Genomic DNA, 24,680 nt, shown 5'->3' on the forward strand with positions numbered 1-24,680 from the left:
AACTGTGGGGAGGGGAAGTAGGCAGCAGGGCAGGAAGGGAGCGAGTTAGCCTGGGGCAAGAGCGGGGGCGGGGTAGGGGGTGGCGACTGGGTGGCTAGCCCAGGCACTGGCCCGGCGGGCCCCAGGCGGAGGAGGGGAGGAGGAGGGTGGGGCTTGGCGAAGGGCAAAGGCGGGGCAAGACTTAAAAGGGAGATGACCCCAGCTGGTTGACATCGACCTCTGCCTCCAGCGCCCAGGGCCAGAGGACCCAACCTGGGAGGTCAGGGAAGGGCCGCAGCTGAGGCAGTCGGCGGGCTCCCGTCGCGGGCGCAGGGACCGGAGAGGGGAGATCCCTGGGGGCGCCCGGCACCCTGCCGCCATGTGCGAGCTGTACAGCAAGCAAGAGACCCTGGCGCTGAGGAGAAAGCACATCGGGTAAGGGCTCCCCAGCCCGGGCGAGAGGCGCAGAGAGTGGGAGTCACCAGGTCACCAGCGCAGGGAGCGGAGAGCTGAAGCGGGGCCGGGAGCTGGCTGGCTGGGGTCCCGCGGGGAGCGGGACCTGCCGCTTGCCCGCCGCACCTGCAGGCACGCGCCGCCGCCCGCCCCGAGCTCCCCGCCGCGCCCGCGCCCCAGGGGCTCCCTTGCAGCCGGGGCCCGGGTGATCCCCGCGCTCTGCAGCCGGCGGAGAGGGTGAGGGCTGCGGGCCCGCTGGAGGAATTGACCATGAGGGTTGATAGCCACTGAAGAACACCGTTCCAGGGCTGGGCTCTGGAAGGGGAGAAGGGTAGTTCTCCGCCACGCCCACCTACTCGAAAGTTTTCCGTAACTATGAACTCTGAAATATTTTTGATGATGGCTGTGAAAACTCATTCTGACAACTTTTGTCGAAAGCGAACTCTTCCTTCTTGCACGCTTCGTTAAGAAGTAAAAGGTTAATCTAGCCAGTGGAGGGGAGGGGAAAAAGGCGTTGACACTTTTTAAAGGGTAAGATGCCCTTACTCACCTTGGTCTCCCCAGATGTGCCCGCGCTACAACGTAAAGATGCAGGGTTCTCTGGGTCTGTTTTCGCTTTGTTCACATTTATAGTATAAACGGCTTGGTGAGTGAGCGTACAGGACCCATACTTAAGTCAGACCTGGGCTCTGGTCCTAGAAGAGTGTCATGTTACCTTGTGATCTCTGTCACATTAAATTCCTCTTCTATGAAAATCCACTTCTATGAGTGGCAAGGTGGGAAGTACATTAACAAAGAGGCAAGGTCAAGTCCACAGTTTTCAGCCCACATTCATAAGGAAAAATTTTTCTAGATTTTAACTTGTAGTTAATAAACTAACAACTGAGTTTGAACTAATAAGAAATTCTCATTATTAGTTTCATTTTAGCTGATGACACTTAAGTTTAGGCATTTTAAAAATGTTATTACTTATTCACAATAATTACAAAACTTTTTAAACTATTGTGTATCAATTTAATACATAACTATTTACCCTCTAAACTACCTCCAGTGCACATGGGAACATGTTTTCTGTGCATGCAAAGCCACCAAAATAAAACTATATTTTGGGAGCTTTTCTGGTGATTCAGTGATTAGGACTCCTTGCTTCAAGTGCAGGGAGACTGGGTTCAATCTCTGGTTGGGGAACTAGGATTGCACATTTCCTCATGGCATGACAAAAAATAAATAAATAAATATAAATAATAATAATATATTTTGCTTAGTTTCTAAACATTCATGGAGCCAAGATCAGAAATGCTTGTAATGTTTTCATGTTGCTAAAACTTGTACAGCCATCCAAGTAACCATAAATAGGGATGACATTTTATTAGACTCAAAAGAGTGGGTTAAAAGGTTAGAATAATAATTGGATCGTATTATTTAAGAATGGAAAATCCATTTGCTGCAGAACAAGAGCCAATTAAAAGACATGAAAATAATCTGTAAAATCTCGTGCACACTATTTAACACTAAGTTATTTGTAGTAGCTTTTAGTGCTATTCATTTCTTTACAAGTAGGTTTGAGGGAGAGATTAGATGACAAGCAAGCTCTATTTTGGGCAATGGCATAAGACAGTCTTCTTTTTTTTCTTCCAATTTTATTGGTGTGTAATTGACATACAGCACTTTATTAAGTTTGAGTTTCGCATCATAACGATTTGACTTACATCATGAAATTACTATTACAGTTAAGTTTGGTGAATATCCATCATCTCATTAATAGAAAATTTAAGAAATAGAAAATCCTGTAGAATTTGCTTTCTTAACAACTTTCATATAAAACATACAGCAGTGTTATAATCAATCATGTTAAAAGGTAAGACGCCCTTATCATGTTGTACATTTAAATTATATCCATAGTACTTATTTACCTTTTAACTGGGAGTTTGCACCTTTTGACTCTGTTCATCTGATTTCCCTGCCTCCCAGCCCTTCCCAAGAAGTGTAATCTCTTTTTTCTGTGAGTTTATTTTTGAAGTATAATTCATGTACAACACTACGTTAATTCCTACTATACAACAAAGTGATTCAATATTTCCATACATTTCAAAATGGTCACTGTGGTAAATCTAGTTACAATCAAGACAAAAATCTACTTCCAAATTCTGGTTTTCTCTCTTATTGGCTTGAACCAAGCTTCTTAATTTTTCTGTGCCTGTTTTCTCACCTATAAAAGTGACAATGATAATAACTCCTCTTATGTTATTGTTGGAAGGATTAAATGAGATAGTATTTGTAATAGCTATCAGTTCTTAATATACAGGAAGGCTCAAAAAAAGTTTTTTTTTCCCTAGTTGAACAAAATTTTCCAAAGGAAAATAAGTTATTGGTTTGTGTAATTAGAGCTGTCAGAGTTGATCCATGTGCCTCTAAAAAGTATTGTCAGATCGTGGCAAATTTAATATAACAAGCATAAGAAACGTGAGCAATGTCACAGATGGGGGATTAAGGTAAAAGTTTCCAGGCTAATATGAAATTAAAAAGAAAAAAGTATGTCACCTAGGTTGTGTTTTCCCTTTCTTTTATGTAATTGTAATTTTCCACCCATCGTGACCTTGACTGAGAAGCGAAAACACTGAGCAGTCCTACCAGACCAAAGTGTTTCCTTTCATTATTTCTAGGCCTTCATGCAAAGTTTTCTTTGCTTCGGATCCCATCAAAATAGTGCGAGCCCAGCGGCAGTACATGTTTGATGAGAAAGGTGACCAGTACTTGGATTGCATCAACAACGTTGCCCATGGTAATGTGCTGTCTTTGTTGTGCCCTGAAGGATACGTTCATGGATTAAGGCAGCCTTGGCACCGTTAATATTTGTCCCAGGATTTGCAGTGGCTGCAGTTCCTCGGCTGAACAGGACCCTTAGTCCTAGGCTGGGAAAAACTAGAACAAAATGTGGGAGAGGAACAGGATCAACTTTTCTTTTTTTTTTTTTTTGCCTCAGAATCTGCCTCACTTCCCAGGCATTTCGAATTGTAACTCATTTTGAGGACTTTTGTCTTTTAAATTTTAGTGGGACACTGCCACCCAGAAGTGGTCAAAGCTGCCCAGAAACAGATGGAACTACTAAATACAAATTCTCGATTCCTCCACGACAACATTGTTGAGTATGCCAAGCGCCTCTCAGCAACCCTGCCGGACAGACTCTCTGTTTGCTATTTTACAAATTCAGGGTAAGTTTCAAGGTTTTTCCAGCCATCCCCATTCCCATGAATCTCCTTGTTTCCTCTCTCACACGTCTTTTCTATTTTGATTGCTGGTGGAGGAGGAATATCTAAACAGGTTTCCTGACACTCTTACTAATGATGCTGCATGGGGGACCTGACCTTCTGCTTCTTTCACTTGGGCCCACCAGCTCCTTGTAGATAAGATACCTGACATCGTGTTCCAAGGCTCTTGATGCAGCCTGTAACTGCAGTCCCATGATTAACACGTGCGTGTCACTCAAGACTTTTTACTACCACGCTTCTTTGGTGATAGATGGGGAAGGTGCACCAGTAGGGATCCCTAAACATTTCCCCAGCACAAACACAAAGGAGGAAAGAATAAATTGAAGTGAATAGATATGTTACAACTTTTAAATTCTGTAAATTCAAATGATTGTATCCCATTCTGTTGAATATTATGCAGACATTAAAAAGTATGTTTTGAGGGGAACTCCCTGGCAGCCCAGTGTTTAGGACTTCAAGCCTCCACTTCAGAGAGCCTGGGATTGATTCCTGGTCAGGGAACTAAGATCCCACAAGCCGGGAAATGCAGCAAAAATTTTAAAAAATGTATGTTTTTGAAAATACATGTTTAAAGACAGGTGAAAATCTTACCTATTGGGAGGAAAGCTGTCTATACAGCACAAACTCATTTTTAAAATGATATATATGTATATATATACTAAAACTAAAAGAGATTCTGTGATTCCTTTTCTTTCTGGCCATGCCTGAGGCTTGTGGAATCTTAGTTCCCCACCAGGGATTGAACCAGCCCCCTGCAGTAGAAACTCAGAGTCCTAACCACCAGACTGCCAGGGGAGTTCCACACTTCTCTTTTCAATAAAACCCAATTTATAACCAGAAAATTGTTCTTTTTTTTTTCTTTGTAAAGAATTAAGACATTTTAGGATCTACCCTGTTGTTGTAAAGCATTCTTGCCTTCAGTGAATTAAATGACATAGTATTTGACTTTCCCTTCCAAAGACTCCTATGCTGTCAAAGGCCTTCAGTGAATTAAATGACATAGTATTTGACTTTCCCTTCCAAAGACTCCTATGCTGTCAGCACTGTCACCAAAGACTGGAGGTGACAGAGCCTGCAATAGTATTAATACAAAGAACATTCTTGAAGTCAACCAGGCTTCAGTCAACACTGGTTCTACCTCTTCTTAGCCGTGAGAACTTATCCTTGTCACTTAACCTCTCTGAGCCTTCACCCATAAAAAGATGACAATACTTGCCTTGAAGAGTAGTTATGAGAATCAATATAAGTAAAACAGTATAATGCTTGGCACGTGATAAACATGCCACAAATGATTACTTTTCCACCTGTGTCCGAGTAGTGTGTCTAGACTCTCTACAGCAGATAGAAAGATTACGGTCTTCATTTTTTAAAGTATCGTTTATCTGTCGATCTATTTGTTTTTGGCTGCGCTGGGTCTTCGCTGCTGCCTGGGCTTTTCTCTAGTTGCAGCAAGCAGGGGCTGCTCTCCAGTTGGGGCATGGGGCCTTCTCTCTGTGGTGGCTTCTCTTGTTGCATAGCATGAGCTCTAGGTACACAGGCTTCAGTAGTCGCAGCAAGTGGGCTCAGTAGTTGTGGCCCATGGGCTTAGCTGCTCCTTAGCAAGTGGGATGGAGAAGGCAATGGCAACCCACTCCAGTGTTCTTGCCTGGAGAATCCCAGAGATGGGGGAGCCTGGTGGGCTGCCATCTCTGGGGTTGCACAGAGTCGGACATGACTGAAGCAACTTAGCAGCAGCAGCAGCAGCAGCATGTGGGATCTTCCTGGGCCAGGGGTTGAACCCCTGTCTCCTGCATTGGCAGGAGGATTCTTTACCATTGAGCCACCAGGGAAGCCCTGATCTTCATTTTCCAGATAAGAAACTAATCAAGTATCAGGTCAGCACAACACAGTTCAGTGGCCTTCCGGTTAGTGGGACCTTAGACTCCAATTCCTCCCATTGAGATCACACTTAATATAGGTTTCTTGGGCTTCTCAAAGTTAGTCCCCTATGATGTGGCTGAACTGGGCCAGAGTTTGAAATGAGCAGAATATCGTTAATTTGTGTTGAGTTTCCTCATGCGTCCCACTGTTTTTTGAAGACATCTGGGGAACTTAGGAGGATGATATGAGATGGCTGGTTGGGCAAGATTGAGGGGGAAAAGAGGACCTCAACTTATTTATTTATGCAGTTCTGTGTAGTTGAAATCTTCAACTTTGAAAATAGCATTTCAAAAGATTTTTAAAGAGCTTATGTCACATTGTTCCTGTCTCTCTGCTGTCTTAATAGATCGGAAGCCAATGACTTAGCCTTACGCCTGGCTCGGCAGTTCAGAGGCCACCAAGATGTGATCACTCTTGACCAGTAAGTCTTGGACACGAAACTTCTCAGCAGAAAAGTCCTTCAGAGATGAAAACACATTGATCCTATCTACACTAATACCAGAAGTATGTACAGAGGAGGCTGGATGGCACAAGGATTTTATTTTACTATTATGTTTAAGATTTCAAGGCCAACTCAGGCCTAGAGAACACTGAATTCTTTCCAAGCACCTGGAGGCTCTTTAGGTTCTGTGGTCATGGTCTCACGGGCTTTGTATGAATTAGAATTTACTTTCAAACATTAACTATTTATTGAGCCACTGCAATGTGATTATCCACTGTAATTAATTTAAAAGACAGTAATTTAGAGCAAATTTTGAAGACTACAAGCAGCCAAGTTAAAAAAAAAAAGGTGTTTCTTTTTTTGGCTACATTGTACAGCATGCAGGATCTTAGTTCCCCCACCAGAAATCAAACCCAGACTTCCTGCTTTGGGAGCAGAAGTCTTACCCACTGGACTGCCAGAGAAGTCCCAAATTCATTACAATTTGAGCAAGAAGTTTGACAACTTCTATCTTAACTGAGATTTTTTTAAATTGTTTCTGCCCGACCACCCCACTAATCTCTCACACATGGTGAACTGAACATGTACCTCATTTCTTACCCATCTATAGGCTTCTCTTGTTTTATGTGTTGGTTGATGTAGTCATTCTCTATTGTTACTGTAGCAAATTATCGCAAACATAGTGGTTTAAGCAACATGAATTTATTCTCTTACAGTTCTGGAGGTCGGATGTCCAAAATGGGTCTCAGTGGGCTAAAAGTTAGGTGGCGGTAGGGCTGCAATCCTAGAGACTCTAGGGGAAATGTGCTGCCTGCCTTGCTTGGCTTTGGGCCCCTTCATTCACCTTCAGAGCCGGCCATGCCATTACTCCAGCCTCTGCTTCCATCACATCCCTAAAGACACTTGTAATAACATTGGACCTTCCAGGGATTATCACTCCATTTCATGATGCTTCATCACATCTGCAAGGTCCCCTTTGCCATGTAACATATTCTCAGGTTCTGAGGATTAGAACGTGGGCATCTTTGGGGAGGGCAGGCATGATGCTGCCTATCACAGAATGGACACTGTGACTACCCTCTATGCCCAGCTACCACAGGCAGCACTGCAGTAAGAACCCTCAGACATATGCCTTTATGGACCTTTCTGAGGATCTCTTAGGAATCAGCACCCAGAAACAGGATCGCCAGGCCATAGGGGTACTGTAAACATTATTGATTTGACTAAATGCTCCCAGGTCGGTCTCCAGAGTGGTTGAAACTGTTTACACAGTGCATGAAATGTTCCATTTCCCCATATCCTTGGCAAAGCCTGAGAGTATTATGCCTTTTTTTCCTTTAATAGTTTCTGGTCTAATAAGTATAAAATAATATCAATGTTGTTTTTATTTGTAATTTTCTAATTATGAGATTGAGTATCTCTTCATATACTTATTATATATTTGTGACTCCCCTTCTGAGAATTAGCTTCACTAGTGGCTCAGATGGTAAAGAATCTGCCTGTAATAAGAGAGGCCAGGTTCAATCCCTGGATTGGGAAGATCCCTTAGAGAAAGAAATGGCAACCCACTCCAGTATTCTTGCCTGTAGAATCCCATGGACAGAGGAGCCTGGCGTGCAACAGTCCATGGGGCTGCAAAGAGCCAGATGCAACTAAGCAACTGACGCACTTTTTTTCTGAGAATTATCTGCTTATATTCTTTACCCAGTTTTTCTGTTGGGATTCCCATCCTTGTTTTTGTGGTTGCCTGCATAGACTGGATCAGAGGATCTCAGCCTAGTGTTTTAGAAATACCTGGGGAAATGTTCTTTTCTTAGTGCCAGTGCCCAGGCCTCACCCCAGACCAGTTAAAGAGAGTCTCTAGAGGCAGAGTCCAGGAAACCAAGTTTCCCAAGTGATTCTTTATGCAAGCAGACCATTTTGGAAGTTAGCCTCTTTTATTTGAGACATTACAAATATTTTTTCCCAATCTATCACCTGTCTTTTAACGTTGTCCATGGCATCCATCTACCCAACAAATTTTGATTGAATCATATGGCAAAACCAATACAGTAGTATTATAAAGTAAAATTAAAAAAAATTTTTGATTGAATCAAAGAGTTTGCATTTTCATCCTATGGTTTGGTTTTCTAAGTTTTGTTAAAATCTTTCCCCCATACATACCCATCACCATCCCTCAGATCACAAAGATGGTTTTCATTTTCTTCTACTATGTGTGTATCTGCTCCTCAATTAACTCCACCTAGAGGCCTCTGTGTTGCCATTTACGCATGGCTGAGCTTGCTTCTGTCCCAATCTTAACTTTGTTCTTATTCCAGTACCATACTAATTTCATGGCTATTGCTTTGTAGGATGTTTTAATCTATGGTAGAGGAAGTACTCCCTCTTTGCTTTATCTATTCATGGGCCTTTTATAATTTCCAGAGAGAGACAGTGGAGAAGGCAGTGGCACCCCACTTCAGTACTCTTGCCTGGAAAATCCCCTGGATGGAGGAGCCTGGTGGGCTGCAGTCCATGGGGTCACTAAGGGTCGGACAGGACTGAGCGACTTCACTTTCACTTTTCGCTTTCACGCATTGGAGAAGGAAATGGCAACCCACTCCAGTGTTCTTGCCTGGAGAACCCCAGGGACGGGGGAGCCTGGTGGGCTGCCGTCTATGGGGTTGCACAGAGCTGGACACGACTGAAGCAACTTAGCAGAGAGAGACAGAGCCTGTTACGTGCTGGCACAGAATGAGAGATGTCAACATTTGATCTCCTGTGTGTGTGCATGTGCCCAGACACTTTGTCGTGTCTGACTCTTTGCAACCGCATGGAGATGCTCCAGACAAGAATACTGGGGTGGGTTGCCATTTCCTCCTCCAGGGGATCTTCCCAACCCAGGGATCAAACCCCTGTCTCTTATGTCTCCTGCATTAACAGGCAGATTCTTTACCACTAGCATCACCTGGGAAGCCCTTATAATTTCCAGTCTCCTAATTATATACATCTTGGAAGAAAAAAACATTCAGGGGAATATCATAGCCACCTGTATTTTAAGTGAAAGAAAGGAATTTCACAACCTTAGGAAGAACTAAGGTTGATCACCTCTCAACCTTGGTTCTTTTTGAAAAAACCTCCTATTCCTTACCAACTTGCATTTGTTCAAAATGTGCTATTAGACATCCTTTATCTAAACAGAAACACAGCCCATTTTATGATATAAATTTGTTTTTAAAATTTGCTAGACTATAACTATGAAATACATTTAAAGAACACATACATCTGATACTTCTCACGAAACTATAGAAAACAAAATTTTACACTTAATCTAGTTTAGCAGAGCTAATACAATCCAAAGAAATTAAGTTTTTTCTGGCTAAAAACTGCCTACAAGGATACATACTTGGCTTTCTATGTGTTTTATTGCCTGAATCAGGAGAGCTGGACAAATTAATGGCCGGTCCTACCATGAAAAATTGGATTCCATATAGTTAAGTCTGGCACCAATGTTGAGATTCTCCCTGGATGATACAGAATACAGTTTTTCATATCCTGAAAGAGCATCCTTCTTTGAATGATGTTGGTTACCGTTCCTTTTTGTTTCAGTGCTTACCACGGTCACCTATCATCTTTAATTGAGATCAGTCCATATAAATTTCAAAAGGGCAAAGATGTCAAGAAAGAATTTGTGCATGTGGTAAGTATCTTGGAATTCAAGAATCAGAATGTTACTACTGGAAGAGTGCCCAGTGATAATCCAGACCAATCTTTGCATTGAAATGAAACCATGAAAAAGGAAACTAAGATATAGAGCTGTTATATGATTTGCTAAAAGTCAGAGAGCTAGTTAATGACAAGATGTGGGTTAAAATCCATTGATGAGTACCATACAGATCAGTATAGTGGTAGTAACAGCTGTTACTCACAGCTCTTATTTCACTTTTTTTGCCCCTGGATCTTCAATTACTTTTTCTATCACTGAGGCCAATTTGAAACTCAGAGTTGCATCGGTATGTATGACTGTCTTAAAATTACTCTATGCTAAATTATTATGTAAATTTATTAAGTCAAATAAATATTAAATGAAAGAAAATAAAGAAAAAAGTTGTTGAAGCAGTAAAACTCATTTGGCTTAATTAAGGATCAGTGGACTTTTTTAAGAGAATCATGAATACGTTCTTTCAAAATTTTAAGATCTGAAATTACTACTAAAGCACTCTGAATTTTTGAATGATTACAATTTGCTATATAGTTGGTAAGTGCTGGTTTATTTTCTTCTTTTTTAAAAATATTTCTTGGCCTCACCAAAAAGCACATAGGATCTTAGTTCCCCTACCAGAGATCGAGCCCACACCTCCTGCTTTGGAAGCTCAGAGTCTTAACCACTGGACCACCAGGGAGGTCCCTATTTTTGACATAGAATAGTTAATACAGTTTCCATTCACTGAAATTTTCAAATAGCATAGTCACATTTGTTGTTTGAATTCGCCCCTTATGTGATCAGAGATGCAATTTTGACTTCCAAGGGCCTAGAAGTAAATCCAAGCTCCTGTTCACAATGCAAAGATTTCAAGTGTCACTGAATTCAGAAATGTTAAGGAAAAAGAGCAGAACATCGAGTCACATAAATCCACAGGTCACCTTTCTGTTATGCTCTTGTGGGGAAATACCCTTTCTTAAAAGCTCATTTGTCCAGGAGAAAGATCATGAGAAAATGTTATCTCTTGATGTTTTCAGGCACCAGCTCCAGATACTTACAGAGGAAAATACAGAGAAGACCATGCAGATCCGGCCAGTGCTTATGCAGATGAAGTGAAGAAAATCATTGACGAAGCTCATAACAGCGGAAGAAAGGTTTGTATTTACAGCTTTGGAAACACGTTAACATCTTTCATAAACTAGATTGACATCATCATGATGCACTAGAGATGTGGAAAAGGATTAGATGGCAAATCCTTTCTGTTCTTCTCTGGTTACATTTTCACTTAGTTCATATATTTAAAAATGCATTATTGTAGTCATGCCTCTAAGACTATTTTTATTTATCCTGGAAATGTAATAACTCTACCTGTTTCAGAACTGGTGGTCTAATTCTAACCTTCCCAGTGGGATGCAGACTCTGGGGCAAAGGGATAGGAGGAGAGAATTAAGAAAGGTGATAGCCCATGGACAGACCATTCCAAATGAGAGTAACATGAGGGGCTAACATAAGGTGAAAGAAGGGGAAGAGGCAGGGTCGCCCCAGGGCCTCAGGATCAACGTAGGCCCCTGGACCCTGGGAGCCTTGGCTTTCCCTAGGATTGGCTCAGCTTTCCTGAAGGTGCTGAGCCTGGGTAAGACCAGGCAGGAAAATGGTCTTCCAGTCTGTGTCTGCACTTTTGGTTTTAAATCTTCATTGAATTTATTACAATATTTCTTCTGTTTCATGTTTTGGTGTTTTGTTTTATTTGGCTGAAAAGCATGTGGAATCTTAGCTCATTCCCTGTATTGGAAGGTGAAGTCCCAGTCACTGGACTGCCAGGGACATCCTGGGGTCTGCCAAAATCCTACCGAGTAGGAAGAGCTTTCATTTTCTCAGCCTTCACCCTGCTATCTTCCACCTTCAGCCTGATGTTGAATTCTCAACCCCCATAGGGGTTACTTACATAGAGCTTTAATGTGATTTGACATATGCTTTGCCTTTAAATTGATTTATGGCATATATATGGCAATTAAAAAAACATTTTAATTGAGAGAAAAATGAAAACTTTGTGTTTTCCAGTTCAAGTATTTTTTCTTAATGACTGGAGAGTTGTTTGCCTTTCTTAGCTATTTTCTTCTTTTTCTTCCCAGCCCATTCATTTTTCATATCTTAAAAGAGGTAGTCTAGAGTAGAACCTTGGTTCCCTTGTTTGTTTTTAATTGAAGTATAGTTGATGGCTTAACTTCTTATCTCATACTATTTCCATGCTTCCTCTGAATTTAGTGATTTTTTTTCTTCTCTTTTCTTAGCCTCTAGAACATTTCCTCTGCAGTTCTATGGTGAATTGCCTATGTTGGTTAAGTTGTAAGCCTGGTTCAGGGCAAGAACCAGAAAGAGAGCACAGTAACTAAGGTCTGTGACCACAGGTCACCTTCTCACCTCCCTGGTGCAAATTCCAGACTCGGGCAGTCCTAATTCAACAAGTTGAGTAAATAGGCATTACAGTGATATGTTTGGAACCTGGGTAATTTTGTAGAGGCACATATCAAAGACTGATCAAGATATCAGTCTTATTCAGTTGATCCTAATGCAAACACTCATTTAAATTAATTATGGAGGATGGAAGGCACCTTTTCCACCATTTCTAGTGGTAGATTCATAAGAAACCTAAAATTTCAGAAACTAATGCTTCAGATCACTTGTTTTTCCAGCATGAACATCTTTTCTTTTTAATCAAATGGCCAATTTGCCTCTTGCCAGGGGTCCATTCCCAACCATGTTTAAATCACCCACTCTATAAGAAGTCCTCTTTTTTTTTTTTAGGGGGTACGGGAGGGGGACCGAATGGACTTTGACCCCATCTTCTCTTGTATAGATTGCTGCCTTTATTGCTGAATCCATGCAGAGTTGTGGCGGACAAATAATTCCTCCAGCAGGCTACTTCCAGAAAGTGGCAGAGTATGTACTTGGGCATCTTTGGTCAAACTGAAGGAACTGTGACAGTTCCGCAGGGTCATCTGGTTGCTGGCGAAGTATGGAAGTACTTCCCATTGTTGTTTAGTAGTTGAGTCATGTCAAACTTTTTTGCCACCAACTGTAGCCCACCAAGCTCCTCTGTCCATGGGATTTCCCAGGCAAGAATCCTGGAGTGGGTTGTCATTTCCTTCTCTAGGGGATCTTCCCGACCCAGGGATCGAACTCAAGCCTCCTGCACTGGCAGGCAGATTCTTTACTGCTGAGCCACCAGGGACTAGATGGTAAATAGCCACTTGGGAGTGCCTGCTGCCCAGGACTCCTGGAACTCCTCACCTTCCAAGATCCCAGCTAATAAAGGATTTGCACACAGTCTAGCCAGGGGGTCCTTGAGAGCTCTGCCCCACTTTACCCACCTGACATCCTCTCTGATTGATTGGTGTCCAAGCTTTGCTGATTAGCAAAAAGTTGAAGATTAACTCTGCTAACATTACTTTTTGTTCCCTTTTTTCTCTTGCCACTTAAAATACTGCAGTAGAGCTTACTTTAAGCAGCACAAACCCAAACAACCTAAACTATATCTTATCTGGAAATGATGTGATTATATTTCAGAGTCAGTGACATCACATAGATGTCATTGGGGATTTGAGCACTGAAATGTTTTTAACAAAGATTACAGACTTCAGGTTAACACCATTCTTTTTAAGTCCTCAATAATCCACATCTTGAAGGGAGGATATGGGGGCTCTCAGTGACCTGAAGGCATCATGCTGCCCTTTTGCTTTTCAGATATGTCCGTGGAGCAGGAGGTGTGTTTATAGCTGATGAAGTTCAAGTAGGCTTTGGCCGAGTTGGGAAACATTTCTGGAGTTTCCAAATGTTTGACGAAGACTTCGTTCCAGACATAGTCACAATGGGAAAACCAATGGGCAATGGGCACCCAATGGCATGCGTGGTAACAACCAGAGAAATTGCAGAAGCCTTCAGTGCCTCTGGGATGGAGTATTTCAACACGGTAAATTTTGATCTCCCACTTTAATGCTAAGAGGGAAAAATACTGTGTGTTCTTATGTTTCTTTCCAGTGTAATAAAGAATAAATCTCACCGTTGCCAGCTAATGACCCCAGAACCGAAGCCAGACTTTGATCTAACCATATTTTATTCTGTTTGGCACAATCCTCCTTATATTTTTTCTTATATCTTTCCCCTTCCTAAAATGTTCCTATTGATTGTTCCAGTGATAGATTAATCCCCTGGTAAACTCTAGAGGTTATGCTATTTCATTAACAGATGATATGATCTTTTTTTGTTTTGTATCACATTTAAATTCCCAAAACACATCTGACGTGTTTAGATGATTCAGTAGTATAAATTTTATATGGCTGTCATAGGAGATACTAAGTAAATTTCTGTCTTTGGGAAATTTTATTTCCTTGATTTTGCCCCCGAAAGTTGTAAGATTCTCAAGTTTGGAAAGACAGTTATAGTTTGTATAATATGTATAATAGGACTTGTTGCAGCTAAAAGTCAGAATCAAAATCTAGGAACATAAATTTATTTGGAGAAAATGTCATTTTTTGGCTTTTTTTTTTTTTTTCTCACACAGACATTCAAGTGCTGCAATCCACATCCCTCTAACTAAACCACACTCTGAAATCCTTAATTCCCAACACAATATCTGTGTTTGGTTTGGATGAACTTACAGATTCTCCACTAGTCCTTCATTCCAGTTATGTAGCATATACATAATTTAGAATTATATTCTCAATCCTGAATGAATAGACTCATGCTATCTTCTAAACTTAAAAAGCTAATATCACAAGGGAAAATTTTATAGAAATTATATCTTTACTTGCTTAAGTATGAGCCAGATTTCTCATAGATCAAGCAACAGCATGGATTCAACTAGTCTGTTTTCTCATTTATCTTTTTTCTGCAGTATGGAGGAAATCCAGTATCTTCTGCTGTTGGTTTGGCTGTCCTCGATGTAATAAAAAATGAAGACCTTCAGGGAAATGCCACAAGAGTAGGGAATTATCTTACCGAGTTACTGAATAAGCAGAAGACTAAACATACTTTGATAGGAGACATCAGGTATGTTTATCAAGGAATTGTAGTTATTCATATGTCCAAATAAATATTGGTGATCTTATAAATTTAAAATAAATTACATAAAACCAAATCTAGAAAACACTGAAAAAACGTTTTTCATTCAGAACCCAGATATATCACTATTAACTTTTGGGTATATATCTTTCCTGACTTACACTTAAAAAAAAAAAATTAAGCCAGGATAATTTCAACAGCTAGAAGATGAAAAGAAGAAACTTAAAGTAACTCTATATGATCTATGAAAAAATAATTTAAATGACATCTAGGAAACATCACTATTTTTCATATATGTATTTATCATCATTGATGTCATATGAAACTAAATGGTATAAGGTTGTTTTTAAGCCTTTTTTTTCTTTTTGCAATTAATGTGATGAAAAAAACTGGATTACAAAAACTAATTTCAGAAACTAAGGAGTCCTCTGAACACTGGGTTGGTATCATGGATTAATTAGAACTAGTAACAACTACCTTTAAAGAGACTCATATTCAGTCTCAAATCAAACTTGAGTTTGACGACTGTGTTAATTTTTTGTAACAGTGTGGTGCTTGATAGAGTTTATGTCAAGTTTCCTTTCTTTATCCCCCTCAGGGGCGTTGGCCTTTTTATCGGGATTGACTTAGTGAAGGACCATCAGCAAAGGACCCCCGCCACAGCAGAAGCTCAGCACATCATCTACAAGTAAACCACCCCTCACCTGTTTGGTGTCTCAGCTTGAATGATGTCCACCCACTTGAATGTTTTTACTTCCTCTCTTCTCCCTGAATACGGAACGTTTAAGGCTCTTGCAATTACAAACGTGACTTCTTACATGCATATACTAAATTGCTGTCTGTTCACATCATTCTGAAATCATCTTAGTTATTGCTTGTATGCACTCACATGTATTTCCTGCACTAATTAGGATGAAAGAAAAACGAGTGCTTCTCAGTGCCGATGGACCTCACAGAAACGTACTTAAAATAAAACCGCCTATGTGCTTCACTGAGGAAGATGCCAAGTTTATGGTGGAACAACTTGATGGTATCCTAACAGGTCTGTCCACAGATCTTTAAATAAGATGCCCCCCACACCTCCATCCTGGTCATGCATGACAGTGCATCTTGCTGTCCATGGTAGAAGTGAAGGAGGATGGAAATGACTATATAAATGTATATTATCATTTATTTTCACTTTTAAAAAATAATTGCATGTCTTCATTGTACCACAAACCACAGATGTTGCAGCATAAGAGTCTTTGAGCTTTATACCCTGAAAATACTTGAAATGTTGTTAATAAAACTTATAGGCTATAGGTTAACAGCTATTTGCTCTGCCCTGACTCATTTCACTGTGCATTTCAGTTATTGCAATTTCATTTTTGAGGATTTGTTCATCATTCAGAATTATAGCCTGTCATAGGAATTAATCTTTTATTGACCTCTGTTAAATAATGAGGTTGGGCTTCCCAGGTAGTGCTAGTGGTTAAGAATTCACCTGCCAGTGTAGGAGACACAAGAGATGCAGGTTTGATCCCTGAGTTGGGAAGATCCCCTGAATTAGGAAGTGGCAGTCACTTGCCTGGAGAATCCCCATGGACAGAGGAGCCTGATGGGCTACCATCCATGGGGTCACAAAGAGTTGGACATGATTGAGTGACTGAGCATACACGTTAAATAATTAAGTTAATTTATTTTTCATAAATTGAGATTAGCTAAGTAAGGGAGCAATGTAAAACCATACTGAAAAACATAAAGCCCTGTCAAATGTTGGAGCTTTTAGGTATATTTTTTAAGATTTTACTTCTCTGCTCCCTCTCAGCCTCTTGGGGTTGGGATAAGGCTGATAAACCAGGAATCAGTGCAGTATACAAAACAGATCATTAATATTGGAAAGTTGAGAGTCACCCCCAAGTTGTTTGTAATACGGTCACTGTCTTTGGACTACGAGACGCCCAAACCTGGCCAGCAGTCCTCACACATCTTTTTCCTTTGGTCCCTTGAAGGCCAGGAGGAACAGAGGACATGTTGGGACAGATGTCACTATTACTTAAAATTCAGCTCAGAGCCTGAACGTTTTTAGCGGTGGGGCTGGACAATTCTTTTAACAACGTGAATGAGATGGAGCTAATGCAGGCTGTGTCACACGTAATGGTGAAATGCTGCAAAAAAGTTGAAGAGGAGCGATTTTAAAACACCTGCTGCTGCTGCGGCTGCTGCTAAGTCGCGTCCATCGTGTCAGACTCTGCGCGACCCCATAGACAGAAGCCCACCAGGCTCCTCTGTCCCTGGGATTCTCCAGGCAAGAACCCTGGAGTGGGTTGCCATTTCCTTCTCCAATGCATGAAAGTGAAAAGTGAAAGTGAAGTCACTCAGTCGTGTCCGACTTTTAGCAGCCCCATGGACTGTAGCTCTCTAGTTTTCTCTAGTAAGAGTATCCCTATAGGTACCAAAATGGGTTTTTTGTTTTTCTTAAGGATTTGTTTTAATGTTTTATGTTTATGTTTTCTTTATGTTTTTTTTTTTTCCATCTTATCTACCACATCTTCCTTGATGAAGGTTTAGAAGAAGCCATTGGAGCTGAAACTGAGAGTATGATCTCTAAGAATACTCCTTGCAGAACCAAGGTAAGAGTCACTTGCTTAATATTTAAGGGAAAAGTTTAAAATTGGGGAAATTTAAGAAAAAGGAATGCAGATGTTTTAAAATTGTACAGTGACTTTTAGAATAAACCCACCTTTGCTAGAGTTGGCTTACTGTTGCAATTCTGAGTGCACAGTTATATTCCAAGGCAAGTGTCATGCCACTTGACATCTATAAAAGCAAAGAACCATTTTTACAGGGTCATTCCCATGCTGAAAATAATCATAATAACCCTCAGGCTTGCAAAGAGGGCCTTCAAAATATATAGAGAGAAGATAGCAAATGTCCTGAGCTCTGTCCTGGTTTTTCTGAGTGATGCTTGATACTGCTTCGAAGTCCCACATCCCACTTCTTAATCAACAAAAGCTTCAGCAGTGTGACTTCAAAATGCCAGAGTTCGATCCTCCATTGAATTAAAGTAGAAACTTCGACTGGCAGCAGGGCCTGGGAACCGTCTGGCGCTGAGTGGCCTAGTTTCTGCATTTGATGTGCTGCCAGCAGAGGGCTTCCCCATTCTCTCCCCAAGCTCCCCAGGCTGTAAGAAAGGGCTCCCCGGGTCGAGAAACAGAAAGGCAAAACCTTGAGAGGCTCTGTTGCATAATTTGTTATTTGTTTATGACTCTGATGCATAAAGGAACCCTCGGTACCTCGAGTCCGCCTGCACATCCAGTGTAGTCAGAAAAATCCTTTCCCTGAGTGAAAAACATGAGGCCCTTTGAATGAGGGCAAATGATTGGCTAACAGGGTACTTCTGTTTCTTGGTGCAACACAAACCAATGCTAGGAATCAGTTCCTCTCTGCTGTGTGAGGGTCTCATGGAGAGTCTGGGGCAGAAGCACGGCTGCCTGAACCTAGCAAGTATTGGAAAGTGCTCAGACCCTCAGTCGTGTCCGACTCTTTGTGACCCCGTGGACTGTGGCCCACCAGGCTCCTCTGTCCGTCTTCTGGCAAGAATATTGTAGTGGACTGCCATGCCCTCCTCCAGGGGATCTTACCAACCCAGAAATCGAACCAGTGTCTCTTTCGGGCAGGCGGATTCTTTACCGCTAGCACCACCTGGGAAGCCTGTAAGCATTGAAAAGGAGCTTATTGAAAAGGGGCTCAAAAAAAGAGAGTTCCCCTACCAAAAATGCCACTGCGCAGTTAGCAAAAGTTAGCGCGCCTTTCTGAGTTTGGCTTGGCCTCCCAGATTTTAGGTGTCTATGGAAGGTAGTAATCAGGGTTAGGGAGGAACAACTCCCTAACACGGCATTCCTGTATTGTGCTGTGTTGCTTCTGTGTTCTCCCACATGGCGCGTTCCTGTGGAGTTAGCCCTGTGGAGGCTGGAGGCTGGGCGTGTTAGCAGTGGGCTGCCCTCTGGAGTTTGTATGCTTGTCTTACAGATGCCCAAGGAAGCACAGTCAGAAATGCTCAGAGACAGCGGCCTGGAATCCAGAGAAAATCCCAGCCGAAAGAGAAATGGATTGTGCACAGATTCACTGCTCAGCAAGAGGCTCAGAACGTGAGAGATGAGCATTTTACAAGATAAATGTCCGGAGTTATAGAGAATGAATGCTGATGTCCCTTCTGGTAAAGCTCTGTTGTACCCTCTGAATGAAATATTTGCATTTACTCAGAGGTATAAAGTCAATGAGTCATAAGATTAATCCAAATGATAATCAAACCATGTCAAGACTATTAGTTCAGCATTTAGCCTATTAATTCCTTACTTGAGATTTCTGCAAGTACTTCCTTTATTCTACTCCATTTAAGCTTCAAATGAAATATTTATTAAATTGACAGTTTTACTTCTCATATTTTAATCTTTGACATGACAGAGTAAAGTACAGTAGGTTTCTGAACTTTGGAAACTTAGTGCCTTAAAATATTGTATTCTTTAATGATTTAATTTATAAATAAATATTTATAATATAATAAATATGGATATAATAAAATAAAAGATGATATGAACCAAAAAAATTTTTTAAGACTAGAGAAGTATGTACTGTTCTTTCTTGTAGAATCATAGAGTTGGGTGGTAAAGTCAAAAGCCATTTGGGGGAAAATCACGTAGCAAATGTGAAGAAGGGAATGAATAATCTGGACTCCTGTTGGGGAACTAGGTCAGTGGTGATCCTCTGGGGATGAGGGCACAGGTGCAGAGGCCAGACAAGGAGTAGACCCAGAAACACTCTTAAACCTGGAGCTGGAGCAGTAGCCAGAGCACCACCTTCACCTCGGCTCTGGCTAATCAGACTATCATCTTGGCAAGTCACTTAGCTACTAGACGAGAAATTAACTTTGCAAGCAATCCTCTTCTCCTTCTCATCCAGCCTATCACCTATGCACACACCCTGACACACAGAGATAACTTCAGGAATCTCTTCCTTAAATGTACAGGTGCCATGAGACTTGGAGGCTTGTGCAAGTACTAACCTGGAAGAAATTTGACTTTTAGCCTTGACTTCTCATTATTTCTCTGTTGCCCTCCTAACAGTTATTACGCTTTGTGTGTTGGGTTTTTTTGGGGGAAGCATTCTTTGTTTTGGGGTTGTGCCTCATGACTTGTGGGATCTTAACTGCCCAACCAGGAATTGAACTTGGGCCCTGGTAGTCCAGTACTCTTGCCTGGAGGATCCCATGGACGCAGGAGCCTGGTGGGCTGCAGTCCATGGGGTCGCGAAGAGTCGGACACAACTGAGCAACTTCACTTTCACTCTTCACTTTCATGCATTGGAGAAGGAAATGGCAACCCACTCCAGTATTCTTGCCTTGAGAATCCCAGGGACGGGGGAGCCTGCTGGGCTGCCGTCTATGGGGTCGCACAGAGTTAGACACGACCAAAGTGACTTAGCAGCAGCAGCAGTGTGGTGGTGAAAACACAGTGTACTAATCACTGGACCACCAGGGAATTCCCTGTGCATTAGTTTTTGTTCTATGAAGATGAGTTAAATAATTTTGCTATGGCCGTTTCATGATAGCTGGGAAAGATGTTGGGGGGAAAATTAAATGTAAAAAGCTTCCTTTATGAGTTCACCATAATAAAATGCTGTGAAAATGCAAGGTCTTGTTGTGAAAATAGTTTTGTCTCCTAACTGTATAATTGACTATGGGTCTGAGCTGAATCGCACTGAGATTGATTCCCAGGTAGAGAGGAGAGGGCATAAAGGTCTCTGCAGTTTGCTTCTACAAAACCAAGGTTAGTTCCAAGCCCGTTAGACCTTTTAGAGCACAGGTCAGTACTCCTGGGAACACTCCTTGTGTGCTGAGAAAGTGCTCGTCTCCTTGAAAGCAACTTTCCATCTCTGTCGCCTTGGCCACCCTGCTCATGTGCCATTATGCCTATTGTGGGGGTGGCTAATGTCCAAGTGGCTGATGTCAACCGGCCAAGTCATTTTGTCCAGTTGGTTGTTCAGCCTTCCTCTGTTAGTGGATGCTTTTTGGTGGACATGAACAAGTGATACAGAAAATCTTAACCTGTGGTATTTATTCCATATATTCATTCATATGCCTCTTCCCAACACCTCCTTTTGCCACACACTTTCTAATTCTTTCAGGCTCCTGACCAGCCATGCAGCCACTCCCCACTGCTCATGATTTCATATGGATGCTTGCTTTTCTTTTTCCACATAACATGGAATACCAGGTGCACCTTTCAAAGTTCTAGCTCTGGGAAGATCTTCCCTGGCCACTGCTTTGCAAGGCCAGCACTGAGTGTGCCTATCACGGGGCCGTCATTCACTTTACTGAAGTGATCGATTCCTGATTCTTCATAGGGTTTATCTCCCACCATCTTGAGCAAACTCTCAGCTATCATGAAACGACCACAGCAAAATTATTTAACTCATCTTCATAGAACAAAAACCAATGCACAGGGAATTCCCTGGTGGTCCAGTGGTTAGTACGCTGTGTTTTCACTACCACAGTACCAGGGCCCAAGTTCAGTTCCTGGTTGGGCAGTTAAGATCCCACAAGTCATGAGGCACAACCCCCAAACAAAGAACGCTTCCCCAAAAAACACCCAACATACAAAGCGTAATAACTGTTAGGAGGGCAGTTGAGAAATAATGAGAAGTCAAGGCTAAAAGTCAAATTTCTTTCAGGTTAGTACCCACACAGCCTCCAAGTCTCATGGCACCTGCACATTTAAGGAGGAGATTCTTGTCTTACTGAGGCTTTCAGCAGCTCAGGTGCCTCTCTTTCTACAGGATGATCCCTTCTTACTAACTGCTCATCAGAGAGTCCAGTCTTTTCTTTAAGGAATTACTTTTACTATGTATTTTTTTAATTAACTAATTTTTTAAATTGAAGGATAAGTGTATTTTCTTAAAGCCACCTTATATATTATCACTTGGCTTTCATTGTTAATTTCCTTCACATCTATAGCCATTTGCTTTATTATTGTTGTTACATTTTAATTTTTTCTATACATTTTCCCCAAGGTTTTATTTTGAAAAATCTAAACTTTCAGGAAAGTTTCATAAGTTTCATGTAGCCTTCACTCGGATTCATCAGTTGTTCATATTTTGCCCCACTTACTTTCCTATCTGTGTACCTAGGCGTGTACTTTTCGGCTTTGACTAAGCTATTTGGGCCATTGGGAATTTAATTGCTGGCACCAAGGCAATTCTCCCTGAATATTTCACTTTATCTTTCCCCAAAACAAGGGCATTCTCCTGCAAATCAATTATTATATTAGGGGCATTTAATATTAGTTTATAATAATATTTAATACATAATTGATATTCACATTTTTAACTATGTCAATAATGTCCTTTGTAGCTTTGCTTTTTTTTTTTTTTTTTTGATTCAGAATTCTTTTTGGCTGAGATGTGCAGCACATCTCAGATGTGGGATCTTAGTTCCCCAACCAGAGGTCAAATCCCCTCCGCCTGCAGTGGAAGCACAGTCTTCACCACTAGACCATTAGAGAAGTCCCCCAAATTCAGAATTCTATCAGAGATTCTTCATAGCATTTAGTTGTCACTTCTGTTTAGTCTCTTTTCATCTAGAATACTTCAACCAGTTAGACATTTAGAAGAATATCTCTGTTTGAATTTATATAATATTCCTCATGATTAAATTCAGATTAAATATTTTTGACCCCCGCCAAAAAAAATTACATAGGTGATGCATACAGATTAATTTTCAAATGTGAAACTAAACTGAAATCAACCCAATTTGGTCATAATCCATTATTTTATATATATATATATAGATATAGATTACATATAGGATAATCTATTCTATATATAGTGTGTATATATATATATATATATATATATGCAAAAATCCTAAACAAAATTCTAGCAAACTAAGCCCATACTCATTAAGAACCAATAGGCAAGACTTCCGTGGTGGCTCAGTTGTAAAGAACTTGTGAGCCAATGCAGGAGACCCTGGGTTCAATCCCTTGTCAGGAAAGACCCCACAGGTGGTGGGGCAACAAAGTCCACGCACGACAGCTGTTGAGCCTGTGCTCTAGACCCTGGGAACAGCAGCTATGAGCCCCTGCTCTGCAATCGCTGAAGCCCGTGTGCCCTAGAGCCCTACTCGGCAACAAGAGAAGCCGCTGCAAGCAAGAGTAGCCCCTGCTGGCCACAACGAGAGAAGACTTCGAGCAGCAGTGAAGACTCAGCACAGCCAAAAATGAATACATATAGTAACATATGTAGAAAAACCAACATGCAATATTGGCTGGGATTTTTATCCTCTTCCTGATCAACGCAAAGGGCTTCCCCAGTGCCTCCGTGGTAAAGAATTCACCTGCAAAGCAGGAGACACAGGCTCCGTCTCTGGGTCAGGAAGATCCCCTGGAGGAAGAAATGGCAATTCTCTCCAGTATTCTTGCCTGGAGAATCCAATGGATAGGGGAAGCTGGCTGGCTACAGTCAGCGCAGTTGCAAAGAGTCGAATCCAACTGAAGCAACTGAGCTCACAGGCACGATCAGTGAAAAGACTTTAGAATATTTTTATTTTATTTCTCTCCCTCTGATGTTACTATTTTGTATTTTAAATCTGTAATTTTGGGCATATATATATAGTTTAATATGTATGCTTTATATTGTTCTCCATTTCTTCGTTCCATTTCGAATTATTTTCCCTATTTTCTTGAAGAATACCCTTTTCGTATTTGCTTTAGCATGGGTCCTTGGCTCCCCTCCCTAGTTTGACTGATGGATAGACTGAAGACCATGGAGGTTGAGTGGCTGGATGAGGTGCCCACGTCTTGGAAGCTGGGACTGCCACACAGTCCACTGACTCCTAGGCCAGTGACTTTTCCTCCACGTGATTTTTCAATGTTGGGATCAGAGGCATAAAAGAGTAAACAATGCCATGGGTGGTTAAATCTATTAACGAAATGTTCTAAAACCAGTTATTTTTATGAATTGGCTTTGAACTATTAATTGTAGCAAGCAAAAGCAAGACAGTTTATCAGCCGGTGACAGACACCAAAATGTTAATTAGGAAAACCAATTCAAGTGATGCAGTAACAAATACAATACTTCTAGTTAATGCTGACCGAAACAGGATGAAACATGGGCCACCAAATGCTGACTTAGACATCCTTACCATTTTATATACCAATAGCAACATCATCTCTGAACTGAAATAGTTACAATAAAGAAAGTAAAAATCCAGGGTGCGTTTTCCTCCCCTGGGAAGAAGAAACATATAACTTGAAGTGGAAATGGGGCTGTAGAAGCAGAAAGTACAGCTTTAGAAAGCAAAAACGACTTGCAGAGAGCCACAGGCCCCTAACACTTGTTTCTTCAGAAGACTCTGAGGACTCCCTGATTTTAACTGGCCCCTGTTGCATCACACATACCTTGTGTTCTTCTTGGTGGGATACAAACTTAAAAAGGGGAAACAAAGAAAGTAGAGAACACTAATCGCTATTCCTTTCGTATATTCAATTATTTGCTTTTATTCTTCACTATTCCCAAAATATTGCTCTGTGATATTCTTAAGATTCTTAACCTATGATGTCTATCTTGGGATTTCCAATTTGTTGTTGTTGTTGTTGTTGTTGTTGTTGTTTTCTCACACCATGCAGCTTGTAGAATCTTAGTTTCTAGCTGGGGACTGAACCCCAGCCCACGGCAGTGAAAGCTCTGAGTCTTAATCACTCAACTGCCACAAAAGTCCTTGAACTGCTCCTTTATTTATACCTCTTTTCTAAAGGATTTCGATTGTTCAGATTGCTTTTATAGAAACACCAGCTTTTCTGTGATGGGCAGATTCAATCACTTCAACACTTGTGAA

General features: G+C 41.2%; 1 protein-coding gene across 1 annotated transcript; it reads left to right on the top strand.

The window, feature by feature from the left end:
• Window positions 1-197: 197 nt before the first annotated feature.
• Window positions 198-19,394, top strand: ETNPPL (ethanolamine-phosphate phospho-lyase). The gene is made up of 13 exons (XM_069592955.1): window positions 198-414; window positions 3,096-3,214; window positions 3,485-3,644; window positions 5,968-6,042; window positions 9,652-9,742; window positions 10,783-10,899; window positions 12,603-12,685; window positions 13,490-13,715; window positions 14,640-14,794; window positions 15,405-15,494; window positions 15,718-15,848; window positions 17,351-17,418; window positions 18,818-19,394. Exons 1-13 carry the CDS (start codon window positions 359-361, stop codon window positions 18,938-18,940), a joined length of 1,494 nt encoding a protein of 497 aa, XP_069449056.1. The 5' UTR covers window positions 198-358; the 3' UTR covers window positions 18,941-19,394.
• The last annotated feature ends 5,286 nt before the right edge of the window (window positions 19,395-24,680 follow it).

The sequence above is a fragment of the Ovis canadensis genome, chromosome 6 (genome assembly GCF_042477335.2).
Source record: "Ovis canadensis isolate MfBH-ARS-UI-01 breed Bighorn chromosome 6, ARS-UI_OviCan_v2, whole genome shotgun sequence".
Classification (NCBI taxonomy): Eukaryota; Metazoa; Chordata; class Mammalia; order Artiodactyla; family Bovidae; genus Ovis; species Ovis canadensis.

Coding starts and splice junctions, on each gene's coding strand:
- ETNPPL (XM_069592955.1), top strand. CDS start 359: ATGTGCGAGCTGTACAGCAAGCAAGAGACCCTGGCGCTGAGGAGAAAG. Junction 415..3,095: donor CTGAGGAGAAAGCACATCGG/GTAAGGGCTCCC, acceptor CATTATTTCTAG/GCCTTCATGCAAAGTTTTCT. Junction 17,419..18,817: donor ATACTCCTTGCAGAACCAAG/GTAAGAGTCACT, acceptor CTTGTCTTACAG/ATGCCCAAGGAAGCACAGTC.